Here is a 22029-nt window from a genome sequence, read left to right on the forward strand (position 1 = left end):
TTGATTATCTTGCATCGAAATCCTACCTCTTAGCGCCCCCACAGATTGGAGCAGTCTGAGGGCACTCGAACTGGGCCTAATTATTGTGGGTTTGAACAACACGGACTAGGCCCGGTCCTCAGCCCATGGGGAGTGCCAAGATAGGGCAGGGCTAAGAGCAAAAAGATGGCGCCTATACAGACACACCATGCTAGTTTAAAATTAATAAACAAGCGTTATTACCATATTTGTGCGAAATAAAAGGTGGGACTGTGGTCTAAATGTTATTATACTTATGGGTCCTAGTCTATTTAGCTAAACTGTCGGCTAGATTTTGCGTGGAATATGAGAGAATTTGACACCATTGAAAAGTGGGAGCAGATTCCTGACTGTTTTGACACGAGCCTAGATTGCTTGAGTTTTGAGGATGATTGATGACTATGAGAGAATTTGACACCATTGCCAGTGGATCAATTTGCTTGAGTTTTGAGGATGATTGATGACTATTTTATTGTAGTTTTTGACATGTATGAATTTGCCATTCTTGCAGGATGTCCATTTGATTCCCATTAAAATAGCTAGGATTTCACATTCTTATGTATTCCTAGATCTAATGGTGTCGGCCTTAGCTAAGATGAACTGATCTGTGTTTACGAATGATCCAACTAATTCCGATAACATCATTATTTGATACTAGTAAAAAAGGCATCCGTATTACTTAGACATAATGGTAAGAGTTACTAATAGCACTCAAATTAAAGTAATTAAGTGGGCCTTGTTCCCTTCTTAGTAGGAATCAGATGCTTTAAGAAAAGAAAGGCTTCCGTTCAGACCTAGTTATATATAGTTCTCCCTTCATTTTGGGTTCAATTTGATGTGTGCAATTTTTTCCATACCTGTCCTCTTCCACTGCTAGGCCTCCCCCCATAAATGACATCTACCTATTAACCAATTTAAATGCAAACACTTTAAGGTGCTTCAAGATGACTATGGGATTTGTCCCGTGAAATTATGGGAGAAATGGGGACCAGTCACCGCGGAAATACGAAGTTTTATACTATTATCGAATTCAAAGTCGTTGTACACATTTAGCGTTTGATATTTTTTTCCAAGTCAAATATAAAATCTAAGTCGAGGTTTAGATAATTACGTCATATTATTGTTTGTCTTTGTCTGACTCATGATATTTAAGGGACTGATTTGAGGTGAATAAGATGATTCAGTATCTGAAGAGTTAGACTTGAAACAATACTTAAGTTTGCATCTTAACAAAGAAAAGACTTGAAACAATACTTAAGTTTGCATGTCACACTAGTGCTTTTTTTAAGTGTGAAATAGAAAACCAGAATCAAAACACAATAAAAGAGAGTGGGAGTCATAAATGAAGAGAGTTAAAGAGGCAACCTACTACTTCCTTGATCAATTACTTACTAACCAGTGAATTTAATGTTCCTATCCAACCAACCCATCACAGTCTCAAAGATGAACCTTTCATCTCACCCTCTAATAAATTCCTCTCTTCTTCTTCCTCTTCACTTGAAATCATAAAATAACATCTGTCTCTTCTTTCTTCTTCATCAACCAAAATTGAAAGATACAATGTCACAACAGGTTTATACTGTCAAGGTTGAAGATTCGAGGCCGGCTATCGATGAAAAACCATCAGCAGGACCAGTTTATAGATCCATATATGCTAAGGATGGTGTCTTGGAGTTACTTCCAGGGTTCCAATCTCCTTGGGACTTCTTCAGGTTCTATTCATCAACTGTTTTTGTTTTTCTTCATATAGTCAAATTCAAGTTTTGTAGTACTCCATATACTATATAGTATAAAAATCACAATGACTTCTTTTCTTTTACTTATTATATAAGTGGGTTGTCATATCTTTGAGAGTGGATTAAAGAAAAGAAACAAAATTGTAGTAGTATACGAAAAAAAATGGCCTATGCAGGTCTCGAACCTGCGACCTTCGCGTTATTAGCACGACGCTCTAACCAACTGAGCTAATAGGCCAATATGTTAAATAATTGTAATACGCTATAAGTGAGCTTTTTCCATGTTTTCCTGTCTCCAAGTTTATTTCATTAATTTGTAAAGTTCAAGGCCAGTTAGCAATACAGAATGGGATGTGAAATGGGTCCCAAAATTCAGTAGCATGATTCATGTATGAATAATTGGTGCCAAGTCATGAGCCATGGTATTATATTGTTAATAACAAAATAGATTCAAATCCCTAAATTTGATAACGAATACCAAGCATAATCGTTGCGAGCTTCCCGAGGTATTGTGTCGTCAGTTCCATTAATTGCATACTATCTGTATGCAATCGCCTTCCATGATACAGTTTTATACCCATTTGATGTGCCATCCCATGTAAAATGCCCAAGCCTCAACAACTACTACGGAAACATCCTCGAGTTGTTTTGAACAACTATCTATTATTTCAAACGTTCCAAGGTTACCGCGGCACACATTGATCTATGTGGTAAAAAACGAACCCATTGACATTGATCTTATATTGGTCTGGTTGTGATGTATTAGCCTATTGTGAAAATCTGACTAGTGATGAAGTAATATAGAATATTGGCCTATCAAAAGTCTGAGGAGGATGAACGATGCTCTTTTATCTAAATGGCTATGGAGGTTCCGCAAGGAAAAGAATCTTTTATGGAGGAAAATTATAATGGGAAAGTATGGGGAAGAGGAGCTAGGGTGGATTTCGAAACCTCCTAAAAAAGCATACGGGGTCTCGGTTTGGAGGGGGATATTTAGAAGATGGCACAAGTTCAAATCAATTTCAAAGATTAAGGTCGGGGACGGTAAGAACACGAGCTTTTGGGGTGATGTTTGGATTAAGGATGTTTCTCTCAAGGAAGCTTACTCAAACCTCTTTGTGCTCTCCGATTTGAAGGATGGGACAGTTAGCGATTACTTTGACATCAACTCTAAGGTTTGGAGGATGGATTTTAGGAGAGGGCTTTATGATTGGGAGGTGGAGGAGGCAAATCGTCTTTTAAAAGATTTGGAGCCGTGCTGCCTCTCCAGTGATCCAGACGCTAGGATATGGGTTTCAAATCCGGATCCGGCAAAGGCAGATTTATCAGTTAGAGCGATGTTCTCAAAATTGTCAAATCAGGAGGTGGAGATCAATCCGGTCTTTAGAGATGTTTGGAGAAAGAACATACCCATGAGAGTGAGTGTGTTTATTTGGGCTGTGATTTGGGATAGGATCCCAACCATGGACAACTTGAGAAAGCGAGGTTTCGTTTCGCCTAATCGTTGTGGTTTTTGTGGGAAAGATGAAGAATCATCCGAGCATATTTTTCTTCATTGTGATGAGACGAGGGGGGTGTGGAACAATTTCATGAGTAGTATTGGTATTGTATGGTGTATTCCCGGGTCCATTAGTGACCTCATGCTCGCTTGGAAAGGAATTAAGGGTAGCAAACACAAGAAGGCTATCATCAACATTATCCCTAAAGCCGTCATCTGGGCGATTTGGAGTGCTAGGAACGATGGAATTTTCAGAGATAAATCCCGATCACCAGATTATATCTTCTTCGCGGCTAAATGTCTTGTTTACCACTGGAGTAGATCATACAAGTGGGCTAAAGGATTTTCGTTCAATTGCATGGTTGAGACGTGGGATGTTTTTGTTAAGTCGCTCTAAAGTGCGAGTATCACTTAGTGTGTTTCTTATTGTGTTTTTTTGTTTTGTTTCGTTTTCTCGTTTGCTCTTGGCCTCGGTGCCGAGTGCGTCTTTCTAGTTGTACTTCTTTCGATTTCCTTTTCAATTAAATCATCTTATTCAAAAAAACCAGTCAGTTAAAAATCATATTGTTTTTCTCTTTCAGCCAGTCTGTTGAAAAGAACCCTCAAAATGATATGCTGGGTCACCGGGAGATTGTTGATGGGAAGGTACTATATGACTCTCCCATCTTCTCTGTTACTAGCAATGAATCTTAATATCGAATTAGAATTCAGTTTCTAAGCCAATTGGGTGACTACTCCCCAAGTTGAAATTTCACAATCATAAGATGCAAAATTTACTAATTCACAGGTGGGTTCTTATGTATGGAAAACTTATCAACAAGTATATGATGAAGCTATCCAAATTGGATCAGCTATCAGGCACACTGGTGTTAATCCGGTAACCCCATCACTTCTTTTCAGATTCCCCTTTACGGGTTCTTCCATTTTCATCTTTAACTTGATCTTTTTATGTGTGTGTATGTTCTTAGGGAGGTCGTTGTGGTATCTATGGAGCCAACTGCCCTGAATGGATAATAGCTATGGAGGTAAATATTTCTCACTTATCTTCATTTTATGGCAATTGGGTAACATTTTCCTTTTCTTGCCAAAAGTTGATTAAGGTAGTGGTTGTTTTTTTACTAAGTCAGATTTAAAATCTGACTCGAGGTCATAATTGACTCGCCTCGGATTTCAGAATGTTCTTCGTCTGACCCCTCTGAATCTCTGATTTGGGTTGATTCTGGGTCTATTTAAGACAGACGATTCAGGTTCAGACAATCAGAGAAAACAAACATCAATCTAAGTCTATCTTTTAGACTTTACTTTCTTCAAAAGTACCCCTTTAGGGTGTTGGATGCGTGACGTTAAAAGTTTTCGTAGTTAGAGTTTTTAAATAACAAAAAGTACTCAAGCAACTAGTCAAAAAGTTGTCGTAAAACAGTCCTTTTACGACTTGTCGGCTTGAAGTAAAATGGCACAACATTAATTGTAATCGTTAATTCTTCCATCTGTTATTACAAAATAGGGGTTATCTAGTCTGATAAATTTGCGGGTAGACGTTCCGGCAAACCCCGATAAGTGTTAGGAGGTTATTCTTATAATACCAATAAGAAGAACCTCTCATGATTAGCGAGTACATTTATTTTCTAGCTAAACTTATAAATTGGTTCTTTGACAGGCTTGTAATAGCCATGGAATACAATATGTACCTCTGTATGACACTCTTGGTAGGTTACTCCTTTTCTTTCCATTTTGCCCCATCTTTTAGTTAAGCTACTTGGTAATCCTCATAGATAAGCTATAATCCTCAAAGCTTGAGCTAGCTTTTGAGTTGAGGTAGCCCACTTGCCTAGAGGGCTTCTACACTATAGAATCACCTTCCCGGAATCAGCTCTGTCTGTGGTAGTTGACAATGTGTTTGTCAATCCTATCCTTTTTGCAGGAGCTAATGCAGTGGAGTTCATAATTAACCACGCTGAAGTTTCCATTGCGTTCGTGCAAGAGAATAAGATAGATGCTGTAAGCTAATTCTTTGCTATTCTTACATCTACACAATGCTAGTATTTGTTTCGCAAGATCTGTCTTGTTACTTACTTGTTATATCGTGTTGAAGAAGAAACATTGTTATTATGCATTTTTAAACAATTCTAAATTGGATGTTTCTTGTCCGCCTCAAAGTTTTGATCTAAACCAAAAGTTTGAAGAAATGTGATTTGATTCAGAATCAAGCTTATGTTAACTAGCACATCCTGAAGTTCTAAATTGCCGTATGGTTACTCACTTGATTTCGATTTATTTTGAACTTCGATCTTGGGTTGCAAAATATTCTTGAAGATGCATTAATTGCATATTTATTTATCTTTTTTTTCTTTTGATAAAAATCTTCATAATCTTTTCGATAATATCTAAGTGGTAGTTCTCTGTGCAGATGCTAAGATGTCTTCCAAGGTGTACTTCACATCTCAAAAGTAAGTTTTCCATGCAAGATTTATGTATACAAATTGCACTGAGGGTAGTTCTGTTTCCAATGGCTTGACCTGGCTCATCGAAATCTGACTTATTCTGTTATTCAAGAGGAATATGGTGTTTCAACCTAGTCTGACTTTCTTTTCAGACTGAAACGGGTCCAAAATAACTTCAATCTGACGTGTTCGAATCACAAGTAGGAAGGAGAAAAATTCTTAACTTGACCTCAGAGTCAGTCGAGTCAGACCTTTAGCGAGGTTTCAGGTTTGAAATCAAGAAAATGAACACTACCTTAGTGTAATATCTGAAGCAACTAAAGAACATTTTAAACTTCTTTATTCAGCAATTGTCAGTTTTGGGAAGACTACAGATGCACAAAAGAGAGCAGCTGAGGAGGTTGGTGTTTCTTGCTTCTCCTGGAAAGAGTTTGCCTCTCTGGTAAGAGATTAGAACCTATCTATTTTAGACTGAACTTCAATGAATATTTTGTTTTCGTATTCAAACAGTTGGATTTCGACAGTTAACAGACCTTTGGATCTCAAAGACTATAAGTGCCTACGACTTATCCCATTTTCCACTTTTTATAGGGGAGTGAACACCGTGAACTGCCTTCAACAAACAAGAACGATATTTGCACAATCATGTACACAAGTGGAACAACTGGAGACCCAAAAGGTGTTATACTTAGAAATGAGAATATGATGGCAGCAGTCTTGTCTACAGCTTGTCTAATTGCTCAAACAGATAAAGCGGTAGATTATCAAACTCCTAGATTATCATACGTATTCGCATATCTAAAACACATAAAAAGAAACCGAATTTTTAATTCACTCCTAAGGCACATGAATAATGTGAAATCTCATCTCCTCGAACGTTTTTATATGCACATTCCTACAAGAAGCAACTGACAACAAAAATGCAAACAAAATTAAAGCTAGAACTTTTTTTTTTTTTTTTTTTATAACAGGTGAGCGGAGAAGATTCATACTTTTCATTTCTTCCACTAGCTCATGTATTTGATCAAGTAATCGAGAATTATTGCATTTACAAAGGTGCATCTATAGGATTTTGGAGAGGGGTAAGATTTCTTGCGGATATGAAATAGAGCGTATTTATGCTCCTTGATTTAGAAAGATTTCTCTGTAAAATCAACTTCTTTTCTTATTACTTGTTTTTCGCAGGATGTGAGGTATTTGATGGAAGACCTTCATGAATTGAAGCCAACGATATTTTGTGGGGTTCCTCGAGTTTTTGACCGTATCTATACAGGTTTTGAAGTTTATTTCCATTTTTTCATTTTCATTTATGCTTTTTTGTTCCTGATCATCTAATGTTTCTAACCAGAACTCTTAATTATCCAATGAAGGTACGCTTGATAAGATTTCAGTTGGAGGAGCGCTACAGAGGAGATTATATGAGTTTGCGTACAACTAGTATGTTATATACCAAACTCGGGAATTAACTTATCCAATATACACATTTCTCGATCTAAAACTTGTATGTTATCAACAGCAAGTTGAAGAATATGGAGAAGGGGCTGAAACAAGATGAAGCATCACCGTTCTTTGATAAGCTTGTCTTTAGTAAAGTTTGTATTTCATTTCATTCCATTTGTTTCTTCGAATTTTTGGTTTTCCATTGTTATAATCGGTCGAGTTGCTATGTAGATCAAACTAGCACTGGGCGGAAGAGTTCGTCTAATGATATCAGGGGCAGCACCTTTACCTAGACATGTCGAAGAGTTTCTGAGAGTAACATGCTGCAGCATCTTATCACAGGGATATGGTATGGCAGATTAAAAAGCGATTTGCTTGAAACACGTAAACTATGGGCTCATAATTAAAATGTTGGGCTCAAAGTCAATTAAGGTTATTGATTATTTATTGTCTGGATCGATTTACAGGTCTAACTGAAAGTTGTGCGGGATGTTTTACCTCAGTTGCAAATGTATTTTCCATGATCGGCACTATCGGAGTACCTTTAAACAACATCGAAGCAAGGCTCGAATCAGTCCCTGAGATGGAATACGACGCACTATCTTCGGTGCCTCGTGGAGAGATTTGTTTGAGGGGTAATACTTTGTTCTCTGGTTACCATAAGCGGCCAGATCTTACTGAAGAAGTCGTTGTCGATGGGTGGTTTCATACAGGTATAGCACTTCTAAATTATTTTACTAGATCCTTGAAAAGTATACATAAACGAAAAGATAGACCGTCTCATGTTAGAATGGGTTATCAAGAATAGCAATTTACTAGTCAAGAACGTTTGAGATGTCAAGAATGTACAATCTTAAGGACGGGTTTCTCTAGATAATGGGGTTATGGGGTTGAATAACTTTTAAGCTATTGCAGGTGACATTGGAGAGTGGCAGCCTAATGGGACAATGAAAATCATTGATAGGAAAAAGAATATTTTCAAGTTGTCCCAAGGCGAATATGTCGCTGTGGAAAACATTGAAGGCATATTTGGACAATGCCCTCTAATCACATCGGTAAGTTACCAATCTTAATACGCTACACAATAGGAACAAATACCGGCAAAACGTCGTGGATAGTACCATTTATTATTTTATACGATATTTCACCCTCTCACCCTCTCATTTTGCCTTTTTGGTTAATTTGGTTCGATTGTAGCAGATTTGGGTATATGGGAACAGTTTTGAATCCTTTCTTGTAGCGGTGGTGGTTCCCGACCAAAAGGCACTTAAAGACTGGGCAGCAGTCCAGAATGAGACTGGTGATTTTGATTCACTGTGCAAAACTCCAAGGGCAAGGAAATACATTCTCGACGAGCTTAATACCACCGCTCAAAAACACAAAGTACGTCTACTTATTATCCTTCAAGTACCGAAATACTTCAAAGCTTGGAATTCATTTTCTTGTCTTAATTGTTCACACAGCTTAGAGGATTTGAGATGTTAAGAGCAATTCATTTGGAGCCAAATCCTTTTGATATTGACAGAGATTTGGTAACTCCAACTTTCAAACTGAAGCGACCACAACTACTCGTCTATTACAAGGTATCTGTTTTCCCATCTCTTTAATTAGTTTGAATACAAAAACAGGTGTTTTCTTGCCTAACTTAAAGAAATCGGTTCGAGTATTTGAACTCTGATAACATTCAACCTGAAGTTGCTCGTTGTTCAAACCCGAAGCTGTTTTAAGTTATAGTGATCTGTGAAAGCTGCATATTTATTATTTACTCCTATCTTTTTCAGAATGTTGTCGATCAACTCTATGTCGAAGCAAAAGGAACGAAAGTTGAGTAAAATGCAGTTCTCTGTTGGTATTTATGGTTTTGATGTATTTCGTCCAAATGATCTGTACTACTCTGTACCTTTCTACTATTCTATTAGAGAATAGTCCCACATAGGAATATTTTGTTTATGTTCGCTCATGTAAACTCTATTATATTAAACCTCGAGTAATGCTGATGAAATATAGTTTCTTCCCTACTTGTGAAATCCTTGAATAAAATTACATTTTACGAAATTATTCATTTACTTATTGTTCAAATACATGGTATTTATTCATCTTCGAAATAAACAAACCCATAAATCACTCACAAGTTATTAGAACAACAAAGAAATTATGAAAAGCAAGCACACGATCGAAGATAAAGGAGCTTAGAAAATAAATAGTACAAGAGACCAAACAGGATAAACCATTAAAAGAAGGATACCAATGGAATTTGAAATACCATTGCTCTTGGTGAAGGAGTTTCTAAATCCACCAGATGAACGGATGTGCTCTTGGAATAGGTAAATTCCGATTACAAGACAAATAGCACCACCAGCCCAGCCACCTCTAACTGTGTCAGCAATGAAACTTGGAGCCACCACCAATATTAAAATTAAAGATGCCGGCATCTCCAACCAGTCTGCATCCACATTCCGACATTGATTGTAAGGGCGCCCATATGAAATTATGGTAAACAAATTATCAAAACAAATGAAGCTAAATAACGCCTTAATGGTGTTTTCTTTATGGGAGCCCTTCGCCGGTCCAAAAGATCTACCCGTACAATAATTTGGCCGTGAAAAAGAATTTTAGCTCCCCAAAATTTTGGGTGGAAAAAATACCAACCAAGGTCGATCGTTGAGGGTCTTCCAACGACCCTCTGTCACGACGTCAGAAACGGGGTGGATGTTTTGGAGTCCAATAATTTTTATACACTAGAAAATTTTATTGTTTTGCCGGAAATAACGACCATTATTTATTATTATCTAAATATGTGGCTTGTTTGTGTAGACGTGAATCGATTGAGTTAGACTTGTTTTAACTAAAGATATAATAATCAATTAATCATTTCAAGTTATTTTAACAGAGGACTCTTAAATTGGCTTTATTTTGTGTCTCATTCAAATAGATTCAAAATCAACAATTCACGCAAATTAGGTGGCACTCAGTGTGATTTAGGAAAAAAGGAAATAAATATTGTGAAATCTGACTCGAGTCAATTCATATATTAAGTGATAGACGTTTCAGAAAATTTATACCTGGGAAGTGCTTGGGGAAAAAGAGTCGTAAAACAATGGCAACAAAAGCAATCCATTTTCCAATCTCTCCTCTACACCAGATCATCCACATAAAATTAAAAAAATTAGTGACTTAGTGTTTGAAAGGAAAGGATATTGAGAGCAATAAGGAAGAGTAAAATTAGGTCATACCTTAGCAAGTTGAATATTATGGATGGGAGACTGAAGAAAATGTAAGGGACTAAAAGTGAAGTCAACATTTTTGTCTTCCAATTTGTTCTATCCAATATCAACAAATAACTGCAACAACCCATATCCAAATTAGACACTCATGAATGTTGATCAAAGAGAGAAAGAGAGAGAGAGAGAGAGAGAGTGGTTAGGGTGCTTACATAGCAGAGAAAGAAGCAAACCATTGGAGGAAGGTGGTTCCAAAACCAATACCTCCAAGTTTGATAGTATCATTCATCAGCTTCTTTGCAGCTATTCCAAGGTCTCTCATGTCAGATTGGATATATTCTACTGCCAAATTCTCATCTGTTTTCATAAGCAAGTAATCTTTCATACCCATTTTCTAAGTTGATGTAAATTCTTGTGGGTGGATTTGTATCCTATGAACTTAAAACTAGAGATAGAGAGAGAGAGTAGCTAAGCACTAAGACTCTAAGAGTAGTGATATTTATTGAATTTACTTTTTGAAGTGTATTTGAAGTTGAGAAGGGAAAAAAGAACAGCTAAGCAGTAGGGACTAGTATTAAATGGATGGATATGTACACCACCGCATGGTGAAATAAGAGGCTAATAGGTAAGACCGACCTCACAACTACTCAATGACAATTTGACACATGGAAGGAGAATATGACCCGACAATCAATTTCAACCAACCACAAATATTTTAATTTCACTCTGCGAAAAATAGGGTCTTCGCAGCCGAGTCCTTAACTTTCTTTTGATATGGACCATTTAAATAGACCGACAACACAAATCAAACAAAAACAAATCCTGACCCGCCCCAATGTTGAATTATTTGTAAACTTTTGCAATAACTTGCAACAAACTGTTTACAAGCAGTTTGAATCAAAGTACTGTTATAAACTTAGAAGAATTTTAAATTTTTTTTTTCTTTATAGTGACAAGATCGACTTCTTAACAGAAATAAGAGTGAGAAAAACTGATTTTAGGTTTAGAGAGAAAAATTGAAACCCAATTTTCAAGCTTGTTATAAACTTACTGCAAATGTTTCGCAAACATGGCTGCTGCGAAATATTGCAAATGGTTCGCAAACAACCTTGTTTACAAAGCATTACAACATATTGTAACTATGTCGAAAAGGATTCCGGATAATTTGCAGAGCGCTGTAAATAATTGCAACTGCTGCTACAAAGTATTGCAGATCTTAGAAAACCATCCCAAAACCTACTGTAAAACATTGCAAAGAGTTTATGAACTATTGAAACTGAATTCAGGGTTAGGTCACATTCCTTTTGGTTCTACCATCAACTTTAATGATGAACAAGTTTATATTAGGGTTCTGAAACATTTTAAATTCTTAAATGAAAAATAACAACCGAAAAGAATTTTGAAGATTAATATCTCACTTGATTAAAAATTCAAAATTGAAAATCAACGATCTCACATTTATTAGAAAATCAAAACCGATACGAGAATAAAAAATCTCCATAAGTATGTCTTCCTTTCATTCAATTTTAGAGAGAGAGAGAGGGAAATCGTGTTCGATAGAGAGAGGGAGATCGATTCTCAAAGATATTTTTGCGTTTTCACTATGTTAGATAATTTATAAAAATACTATACGAAGCTGAAGACTATAAATCATTAATGAACCTTTTCAACAAAGAGAATTTTTTAAAGAAATTTCACCAAATTTCCCAATTACAAACTTGAGTAATGTGAGGAAGTACACCAAATTTTATTACTAAAATAGTGAAAATGAATTACAAAAGGATGACATAAGCTCCAATGCCTAAACTAACACTATAATCTAAAGAGAAAGGATTATTTTCCGAAAAGCCCCCTACTTTGTAACCAGCTTCTCGCGTAGCCCTTTACTTTATCAAAAAATTTCAAGATGACCCCTTTTTTTCCGTTATCGTTAAATGTCCGTTAACTCTCTCTCCTCCATCCCATCACCTATCTCTGCCACATCATCTCTCTCTGCCACGATAACTTACTTTTTCCCCTCCCTCTCTCTTCTCCGGCAAAGGTCGTCGGGCGAAAATTTTTTCGGTCGGCGATTTTTGTCGAAGAAGAGAGACGTGATGTGGAAAGGGAGAGAAAAAATTAAGTTGACGTGGCAGAGAGAGATGGCGTGGCAAAGAGAGGTGGCGAGAGAAATGACGTGACAGAGAGAGTTGATGAGATGGAGGAGAGAGAATTAACGGTAACGAAAAAAATGGATCATCTAAGTATTTTTGATAAAATAAGGGGCTACGCAGGAAGCTGATCACAAAATAGGGGGTCTTTCGGAAATAATCCGAAGAGAAAAAATATGAAAGGCTTTGGTTCCCAGATAGTACAACCCATCTGGGGATCCCAAGGGGTGGCCCTAGGCCAAAGCGAAAAAAGCGTCGCTTCGGGCCACCGGCTTTTAGGGGCCACCAAGACATTAATTTCTTTAAGAAATACATAAGAAACCAACTCTCTAAGAAAATTATAAGAGCCCCGTTTAACAAATGTTAAGTAAAAAAGAGTCACCAAATTTGATGATCTTTAATGAATGGTGGGCCCAACAGTTTGTTTGGCTTATGAGAAAGTAGAGTAGAAAGTGTTAAGGCAATTAGGTTTCAAGCTCCACAACTACGAGAAGCTTTAGAAGAATTGGTGGAGACAAGTGACAACTCAAAACCAGTTCATGATGCCGAAAATATATTAAAACAAGACTTTGAAAATTTTGAATTCCTTTTCAGTATGGTTATTTGGCATTATATATTTTTTGCGATAAACTCTGTTAGCAAAACACTTCAAACTGAAGATATAGATATTGATGTTGCATTAAAGAAATTGAATGGACTTATTCGTTATCTTGAAGATTATAGAGAAGTGGGATTTGTAGAAGGCATGGTTGAAGCTAAAGAGATTGCCATTAAAATGGGAGTTGAAACAACATTTCGCAAAAAACGTATTATTCGAAGAAAGAAACAGTTTGACGAGAATGCGTGTGAAGATCCATCAATGTCACCTGAAGAAGCATTTAGAGTTAATTATTTCATATACATATTAGATCAGACTCTTTCTTCATTTAAGAAAAGATTCGAGCAATTTCAGAAGTACAAAGAAATATTTGATTTTCTGTTTGAGTCAAAAAAAGTTAAACTCCTAGATGATGGTGATTTGAGAGACTCATGTGTTTGCCTTGAAACCTTTTTCAAACATAATGAGTCATGTGACATAGACGGACTAGACTTGTTTTCAAAACTGAAAGTGTTGAAGCGCCTTTTACCAAATGAGATCAAAAGACTAATTGAAGTGCTAGATTTTTTGAAAGATATGAAAAGTTGTTATCCGAACACATGGGTTTCTTATAGAGTTATGTTAACGATATTGCCTCCGCAGAAAGAAATTTTTCTAAGTTGAAGTTGATCAAGTCTTATATTCGATCTACTATGTCGCAAGAAAGGTTAAACGGGTTAGCTATATTATCTATTGAGAAGGATATGGCTGACAGTCTTGATTATTCGACGATTATTAGTGACTTTGCATCAAAAAATTTAAGAAGAACAAAATTTTAGTAATTGTAATTATCAAAAAAATTATTTTGTTATATAAATATGATGAAAATATTTTGCGGTACTTACAATTTTCATGTAATGCATTTATATTTTTTACAATTTGATAGAAAAAACCACATTTTCAGACCTCGCTTCGGGTTACCGAAAAATCAGGGCCGGTCATCCCATGTGTAATTGTCTTCTGTATAGTTTGGTCCCAAAAGACACAAAAGAAGAGTTGAAAGTGACATCATATGAAAGAGATGAACAAATTTATAAAACAAAAATTAAATTCAAACAATGGGGTATGAAAAACATTATCGAGAAGCAAAGATATTGAAATTGAAGTGAATCAATATGGATTACTTTGGTATGTGAACGGTCAGGTAATTTATACATACTGTAACAATTATGCGGACCCAATTTGTACTGAAAAATATGAGAGATAGAGAAGCATATATGTCTAGCGGTACCAGAGTCAATAAACCAAGGTTAAAATGATAAGATTTACAAGCTAGATTGTTTGTCAATTCAGAGACGGACAGGGTGCTGTTAGACAGTACTTGAATCTCCATACGACTCATGAGATACTGATATTGGTCATTAGTCAAGGAGATGGTGAGAGGAGCTTGTTGTGCGGAAGAGACAGCGACCCCTCAAGATGGGCCGAGGAGTGTACTCATTATGTTTGAAGAAAGTGGCCCTTAAATACCCATGGAGTTCGCAATGGTCGGTAAATTACCTGTACCTCTTGGCCCAAGCCCGTTTTTGATTTTCTCATCTTCACATGGATATCGTGTTATTGCTATAAATTATATTCCAATGGTACCCGTATTTTGTTATCGAGGTCTTTGGTTGAGAATAAAATTTGATTTCATTTCTGCAATAGAGATTATTAGGTTTTTGTCAATCAGTTGCTAGTTGGTCTTGATATGTATTATTTTTTATGGTCTCCCGCTCTTTTTTTTATATTTTTTTTTGTGTTTTGGAAATTGACTACGATGTACGATAGTCATTACATTAGCATTGATACATCAAAGATGTGATAAGCACGAAACTGTCGAATTCAAAATCTTACAAAGAACGGGCCTATAGCCTAACTAAACTATGACCCAAAGTCCAACAACATTATTTATACCTTAATAACCCAAGTTCAATAAACCAGAAAACCGCCTTATCAGAGAATCGAACTTGAGACCTCCAGGATTTTGGTTTTTTTTTTTTATGCTATCATGTTCTTAAAGTTGTATTTGATATCAGGGAAATAATTCCATGGACATAAAATAGTTCCATGGAAAGTCTTCCACGAAATTTGTTTCGTGGAAATAAGAGTTCTTTCGTTTGGTAATCATTTATTATTCTGTGGAATTACGAACTCTGTTATTTAGTTGACAACTAACTTCCACAAATATAATATTCAATTAAGAGTTTTTATTTACTCTTTGCGTAGTCAAAACGCCATTTTCTACTTTTATGTTTGCAAAATTACATGTTCATCCTCAAGCTGTCTAAATTACATTTTTACCCTTATGTTTTCAAAATTATATTGTTACTCTTATATTGTAAAATTATTTAACCCTGTATCATTTTGCTAATTTAAAAGTAAGAATGTCAAGCTGCGAATAAAACAAGATAAAAATATAAATTTGATAACATATGGATAAAAAAAAATAGATTTTACTAGTGTCATTTCAATGTAAAAGTGTAGACATACTGTTTTCACAAGATAAAAGGTAAGAATGTCATTCAGACTACATAAAGGTAAAAATGTCATTTTGATATTACGCGAGGGTAAAAATGTCATTTTGATAACATAAAAGTAAAATGTCAATTTCATATTATAAAAAGGTAAAAATGTAATTTTTGATATAAAAAGCCAAAATGTCATTTTGACAACTTTGCGAACATGTCAATTGACATGAAGGACAAAAATGTCATTTGCCTAATGTATAAGTAAAAATTTATTTTGCTAAATTTTATGGGTGAAAATGTCATTTTGAACATGAATGGAGATAAATATTAAGTTTCAAGTATTCGAATATATTAAAATATTATTATTTTGATTTTTGACTTTCCACGGAAACTAATTCCTAGGATGGAGCGAGGAATTAAAAGTGGACTATTTCATGGAAATAGATTCCATAGGAAATTAAAGCCATGGAATTATATTTCATATCAAAGGATGAAAAGTGTTTCATTTCCATGGAAATGGGAGATATCAAACACACCCTTATATAATTCTTGAGTAACATTTGTGGTTATCCATTGAACTTACTCCCTCTAGAAATTCCATATGGTTTTGGTTGTCATATTGGATTCCATTAGAGGATTGTTTCCATTTGCTCAATTGTCACCAACTAATCTTTCAACAAAAAAAAAAATGTCACCAACTAATGGTCCAATCGTTTAGGAACTTTGAAAAAAGCCACAGATAACATAACCCACTTTCTTAAAAGTTAGAAATAAATTTTTATTATAAAGTGGAGTAAGAAAAGGCTTCATCTTTCTTGATTGAGTTTGTAACTTTCCCATACCACACTTTTCTAAAGTCTGGTGCTGTGGGTTAATGAGAAAAAAAATATTAATATACAATTGAAAAAGTCATGGATTTTGTCTTAGTTTCGGAGGCAACAAAATTTCTTTTTCTCCATTGTGAGAAAACGAAACAGAGAGAAAACACTGATAAATCTAGAAAAAGAGAGAGAAAACAGATGATTGTTCATTTATACATCAAGAGTAAGAGTAAGAGTGGAGACAGAAAGTTTGTTATAACAAATTTCTCAACTACCTTCTTAACAAACATTTTTAAATCTATCTCATACATTTATTCTTACACTCAGATTACACTAAGAAAAACTTATTACAACACTCTCTTTATACCTCAATTCCTCACATCCATCTCCTTCCATTTTCGAGCACTACCTCTGCCAACCACCACCATTGTTGTCTTGTCTCTCGGTCTTTCTTGACTAAACCTCTCTTCTCTCTCTCTCGGTCAAATCACTCTTTCTCTTTCTATCGATAAAGAGAGAATGAGAGAGATTTAGCTGAGGCTGAGAGTGAGAGGGGGGAGAGAGAAATAAGGGTGGTGGTCGGAAGAGAAAAGATGAAAATTTAAAACATTAGAGATCGGTGGGGATAACAGTTTGCCGACGACCATTTTAGCGTGGAGAAGGCATGATGGTAGGGGTTAAGGGACACAAAAGAAACGCGGAGAAAGGCCCTCGAAAAAATACCTGTCAAAATTTTATACTTCGTAAAATTGCGTTGTTACCTCAAAGTGATAGCCTCTAATAAAGTAGAAAATGTTAAAAATGGCTGGCGCCACTATTTTGTGGGAGAGCTAGTACTAGGAATTTTTTTATGAAGAGAGCTAGTACTAGGTTGAGGGGATATTTTGATGCATGACCTACATAATTGATAATAGCCATCCCAAATGCATATACCTATTTGAACACTTGATGCACATGTAAACTGCAATTGAGGCAGTGAATGCTTCAACTACAGACTTGGCAATCTCAAAAAGAACATGATTATCAGAAATAACTATCAAGTAATGTGATTAAGAGTAATCGTAATATGTAATCAATATTATTTGATTTGGTAATCCAGTTAGTAGATATTAATGTTGGTTACCAATTATTTGATTGACGATTGCACTAAAATGGGTCTGTAAATAGGTTTCATATTTCAAGTTTAAAAATGATATCTTATTTCTATTAGAATATCTCCATATTTATCATTATAAAAGAGAATGAAAGGGAAAATAATATTCATACTTTCAAGTAAGACAAAATCCTCTTAGTTGGGAAAGTTATCAGACCATATCCTCTCAGATTAGAGAGAGAGGTCAAAAAACTAATTTTTTCAAACCATATACTCTCATGATAAAGAGAGAGAGAGGTCGTAGAAAGAGATTAATCCCTTTAGATTACATCCTCTCAACTTAGAGAGAGAGAGAGATGAGAGAGAGAGAGAGAGAGAGAGAGAGAGAGAGAGAGAGAGAAGAATTGTTATCCAGGAGCTTTTGTACACATATAGGGGAATTGATTAATCCCCTATTGCTTTAGGGAGACGTTGTGTATCCCATTATTATCATCATAATGGAAGTTTTACCTTCTCGCCTTTAGGAGTGTTTTGTCATGTAAAATAATCTTAATGTCTCTACTTTTACTTTCAAATCTTTAATCTTCATATTTGTGAACAGTTTTTTAAATTTCAAACTCCATAGCAAACAAAATATTTATTTAGGTCGTATTTTATTTGTATGAAGAAAATTATACTTACACGCCCTCAACCCCCAAAACAACGGTTTCTTACTTGATGATATGTTCAATAACCAAATAAAAAGGCAGTGGCTTTCGGGTATCCAGAAAAATCTACAGGGAGTAAAGGTCTTGTCAATCAAGAGTAACTTATGGGTTATTTTTTTTATAGCACATTATATTGTGGCTCCTAATCTTCATCTTCACCTCTCCTCCACCATCACAACTTTCGACCACTGCTTCCAACCACCGACCACCTCTTCTGTATCTCTCTCTCCCTCCCATATTATTATATTTTTTTTCTCCTTATCCATCCTTTATATTCTTCCCCTTACTCTCTATTTTTTGCTCATTGTCTCCCTATGGTATTAAACAAACTGCATCTTCTTAATCATCAACGCTAGAGAGAAAAATTGAGGGGAAACAAATCAACAAATCTAGATAGGGTAAGTGATTTGAATAGCATGTCAACTTCTCTTTAATAAAATTACTTAATCCCTACTCTCAATTTGTCTTGTAGACCCAAAATAAAATAAAATAAAAGTTATAGTAAAAATACGCATTAACTGTAGACGCACATGTAATTATCTATTCGACATTATCATGTAAAGAATCAAGCTCCATTTACATAAATATTTGTTAGTGACAATAGTGTCGCATCGATCTTACAAGGTAAAATCTTAAGAAAAAAATATTTCTCCAAAATCTCACTATCATTTACTTGTAATAGTATGAATTAATAAAAATCTATAACCAGAATAATAAAAGAATTAGATGAAAGTAGAGAATAAATTATTAAAGATGCTAATACACCCCACTCTTGCTCCCTATATAAAGTTCTCATTCACAAGCATCTTCCTCCACAAATCAAACAAATTGAACTTCCATTCTTTCCTCCCAACAAACCATCTTCACTCAAACCCTAAACCTTCAACCACATTTCCAACATTAGCCCAGAACCCTAGCCAGATATGACTACGGCGTCTGCTTCATCCACGGTCCATGCCGTTCTCTCCGAATCCAACGAAGAACCATCTCCAATTACCGTAAGCACCATTCCCCATTCGGAGAAGAATCTACCCATGCGTAACCTCCCCGGGACCTATGGTTTACCATTTTTTGGTGCCGTTAAAGACCGCCTAGACTTCTTTTACTTCCAAGGCAGAGAAAAGTTCTTCCAAACTCGTGTAGACAAATATAACTCCACTGTCTTTCGCTCTAATATGCCACCAGGTCCTTTCATTGCCAAATATCCTGAAGTCATTGTCCTTCTTGATGCTAAAAGTTTTCCTGTTCTTTTCGACTTGTCAAAAGTCGATAAAACCGATGTATTTACGGGCACTTACATGCCATCTACTAAGCTTACAGGTGGGTACCGAATTCTATCTTATCTTGATCCATCTGAACCTATGCATGCCAAGCTTAAAACCCTTATTTTCCATTTACTTAGTTCTAGACGTGAGTTCTTCATTCCCCAATTCAAAACCACTTTCACTGAGCTCTTTGAAACTATTGAGAAAACATTAGCAACAAGCGGGAAAGTTGCTTATAATGATTTAAATGATCAAGCTTGTTTTAACTTCTTGGGTGGTGCTTATTTTTCGAAGAACCCAACCGAAACTAAACTCGGGAAAGACGGACCAAAACTTGTACTCATTTGGGTTGCCTTCAGTCTTCACCCCATTATATCTCTTGGTTTACCTTGGATTATTGAAGACCCACTTCTTCATACCTTCCCATTTCCTCCATGTCTTGTAAAATCAAGTTATCAAAAGCTTTATGATTACTTTTCTGAATCTGCAACTGAGATTCTTAATGAAGCGGAAAAATTAGGTATCAACAAAGATGAAGCTTGTCATAATATTCTCTTTGTTACATGTTTTAATACATTTGGAGGAATGAAAATTATTTTCCCAAACCTATTGAAATGGATTGGAAAAGCAGGACCCACGTTACAAACTAGGCTGGGTGACGAAATCAGAACTATAGTTAAGTCAAACAATGGAGAATTAACAATGAAATCAATGGAAGACATGCCGTTAATGAAATCGGTAGTATACGAAACTTTACGTATCGAACCGCCCGTTCCATATCAATATGCAAGAGCTAAGAATGATTTGGTGATTGAAAGCCATGAAAATGCATTTGAGATTAAGAAAGGAGAGATGTTATTTGGGTTTCAACCATTTGCCACTAAAGACCCCAAAATATTTGAGAATGGGGAAGAGTTCATAGGGGATAGGTTTATGGGACCAGAAGGTGAGAAATTGTTGAAGTATGTATTATGGTCTAACGGACCAGAGAGTGAAGAAACGTCAGTGGGTAATAAACAATGTGCAGGTAAGGATTTTGTGGTGTTTGTATCAAGATTATTGGTGGTGGAATTGTTTCTCCGTTATGAGTCATTCGAAGTTGAAGTGGGTACTCATCTGGCATTACCTGCCGTTACTATTACTTCTGTTAAACCCGTCAGTACTTGAGGAAGATAAGGAGAGTGATAGTGTGTTGGGTGAGGAAATTAAGTGTGAGGTCATGAAGAAAGGGACCTGAATTTCCGGACAATATGTATGTAAATAAATGGGTAGGCCCATGATCGTTGTCCCTATGTGTTTTGTGTGTGAATCATTTTTTTTTTATGAGAGTGTGAATGAATCATTTGATTTGTTGTTATTTTCACTTAAGTCTTTCGAATTACATTTGTATTGGACTTGGTGCTTTAATTTACGGAATCACTCGTTCAAAAAAAAAAAAAATTCTTCTTTCTCATCTCCGAGCAGCAACTCTGACCACCACCCATCATCACGCCGCCATTTTTCCTCTATCTCTTTATTCGTCCCTCTCTGTTAAAATCTTTTTCTTTCTCACTTATCAATCTTCACTATTTCCAAAATTCTCTTCATCTTAGACAAACGAAAAGGGTTTCAGGCGGAACCCTTTGTGCCTCGACCAACTCACAATAAAACCATCCTTGAGAGTTCCGCGTGAAACCCTAAAACCCTCGAGGATGTTTTCATGCGAAACCATCCTCGAGGCTTTTGTGATTTGACAACCATGATATGTTTAGGGTCTGAAATCTTGTTCAATGGTTTTAGAGTTCATGAGGTTTCGCCTGAAACTCTTTCCTTTCGTCTAAGATGAAGGGAGTTCTAAAGGAAGAAACTTTTCCTTCGCAGGAACGGTGAGATTAAAGAAAGAGTGAGAGAGATTTAGCCCAGATATAGAGAGGGGTGAAAGAAGATAAGCATGCCAATGGATATCTGAATATTCGACACCCGATCCGCATTCGTATTCGAATTGGTCGCGGCTTTGGGGAATAACGAAAATTCTACGGGGAATAAATACTAAAGGAGCATATTTACATTTTAGACCGAAAATTTACAAAGTTGTATCTTCCCCCTTAATCTTCATCTTCCACTAAGTTTATCTTCTTCTTCTTCTTCTCTCTAAAAACCCTAATCCAAAAAACCTAATTAATAGTAGTATTACAAATCAGAATCCTGAATAAATCAAGAGAAGAAGATTGAGGAATTTAAAGACCAACGGGGTTCTTCTTCCATCAAATTCGTGTTGGAATGGATATTAAATCATTGTCAATCAACTCACCCAATTTTGATATAACATTACTTTGTAGGTTTCAAACTAATTGGATTTTTGAAGGTGTATGAATATTACTTCTAAAACTCAATTTGTAACCCTAATCCCTCAATCTTTTTCTCTTGATTTATTAGGAATTTTGATTTGTAGTACTATTATTGAGTTTTTTGGATTAGGGTTTTTAGAGATAAGAAGAAGAAGATAAACTTAATGGAAGATGAAGATGAAGATTAGAGAGCAAGATACAACTTTGTAAATTTTTGGGTTAAAA

General features: G+C 35.7%; 2 protein-coding genes, 1 non-coding gene and 1 pseudogene across 4 annotated transcripts; 2 read left to right on the forward strand and 2 right to left on the reverse strand.

Moving 5' to 3' along the window:
• The first annotated feature begins 847 nt into the window (after positions 1–847).
• LOC147533028 (putative CoA ligase CCL6) lies at positions 848–9188 on the forward strand. Its single transcript, XM_086646895.1, has 20 exons — positions 848–1235; positions 1278–1730; positions 3834–3897; positions 4040–4129; positions 4221–4277; positions 4910–4958; positions 5174–5250; positions 5660–5699; positions 6041–6135; positions 6285–6449; positions 6665–6775; positions 6879–6966; positions 7064–7130; positions 7210–7285; positions 7365–7482; positions 7601–7846; positions 8049–8188; positions 8334–8516; positions 8597–8716; positions 8915–9188. Exons 2-20 carry the CDS (start codon positions 1579–1581, stop codon positions 8963–8965), a joined length of 1989 nt encoding a protein of 662 aa, XP_086503021.1. The 5' UTR covers positions 848–1235; positions 1278–1578; the 3' UTR covers positions 8966–9188.
• TRNAI-AAU (transfer RNA isoleucine (anticodon AAU)) lies at positions 1919–1992 on the reverse strand. Its single transcript has one exon. It is a non-coding gene; the product is annotated as a tRNA-Ile (tRNA).
• On the reverse strand, positions 9179–10952 carry LOC147533030 (cold-regulated 413 plasma membrane protein 2-like). The gene is made up of 4 exons (XM_086646896.1): positions 10567–10952; positions 10367–10474; positions 10196–10266; positions 9179–9576 (listed from the first exon to the last, which is right to left on the reverse strand). Exons 1-4 carry the CDS (start codon positions 10743–10745, stop codon positions 9323–9325), a joined length of 612 nt encoding a protein of 203 aa, XP_086503022.1. The 5' UTR covers positions 10746–10952; the 3' UTR covers positions 9179–9322.
• An 8060-nt stretch (positions 10953–19012) lies between these two features.
• LOC147533031 (allene oxide synthase CYP74A2 pseudogene) lies at positions 19013–20840 on the forward strand (annotated as a pseudogene). The gene has a single exon (XR_015228328.1). The product of XR_015228328.1 is annotated as an allene oxide synthase CYP74A2 pseudogene (transcript).
• Positions 20841–22029: the final 1189 nt, after the last annotated feature.

The sequence above is a fragment of the Eschscholzia californica genome, unplaced genomic scaffold, assembly GCF_041429995.1.
Source record: "Eschscholzia californica isolate CP2 unplaced genomic scaffold, dmEscCali1.0.p SCAF_6, whole genome shotgun sequence".
Lineage (NCBI taxonomy): Eukaryota > Viridiplantae > Streptophyta > Magnoliopsida > Ranunculales > Papaveraceae > Eschscholzia > Eschscholzia californica.

Bases quoted from the DNA above. Each gene is read 5' to 3' on its own strand.
- LOC147533028 (XM_086646895.1), top strand. From the start codon at position 1,579: ATGTCACAACAGGTTTATACTGTCAAGGTTGAAGATTCGAGGCCGGCT. The intron at 5,251-5,659 runs GTAAGCTAATTC...TTCTCTGTGCAG, and splicing joins AAGAGAATAAGATAGATGCT to ATGCTAAGATGTCTTCCAAG. The intron at 5,700-6,040 runs GTAAGTTTTCCA...TTCTTTATTCAG, and splicing joins GTGTACTTCACATCTCAAAA to CAATTGTCAGTTTTGGGAAG.
- LOC147533030 (XM_086646896.1), bottom strand. From the start codon at position 10,745: ATGGGTATGAAAGATTACTTGCTTATGAAAACAGATGAGAATTTGGCA. The intron at 10,475-10,566 runs GTAAGCACCCTA...GGGTTGTTGCAG, and splicing joins TTTGCTTCTTTCTCTGCTAT to TTATTTGTTGATATTGGATA. The intron at 9,577-10,195 runs GTATAAATTTTC...ATGTGGATGCAG, and splicing joins TTTCCCCAAGCACTTCCCAG to ACTGGTTGGAGATGCCGGCA.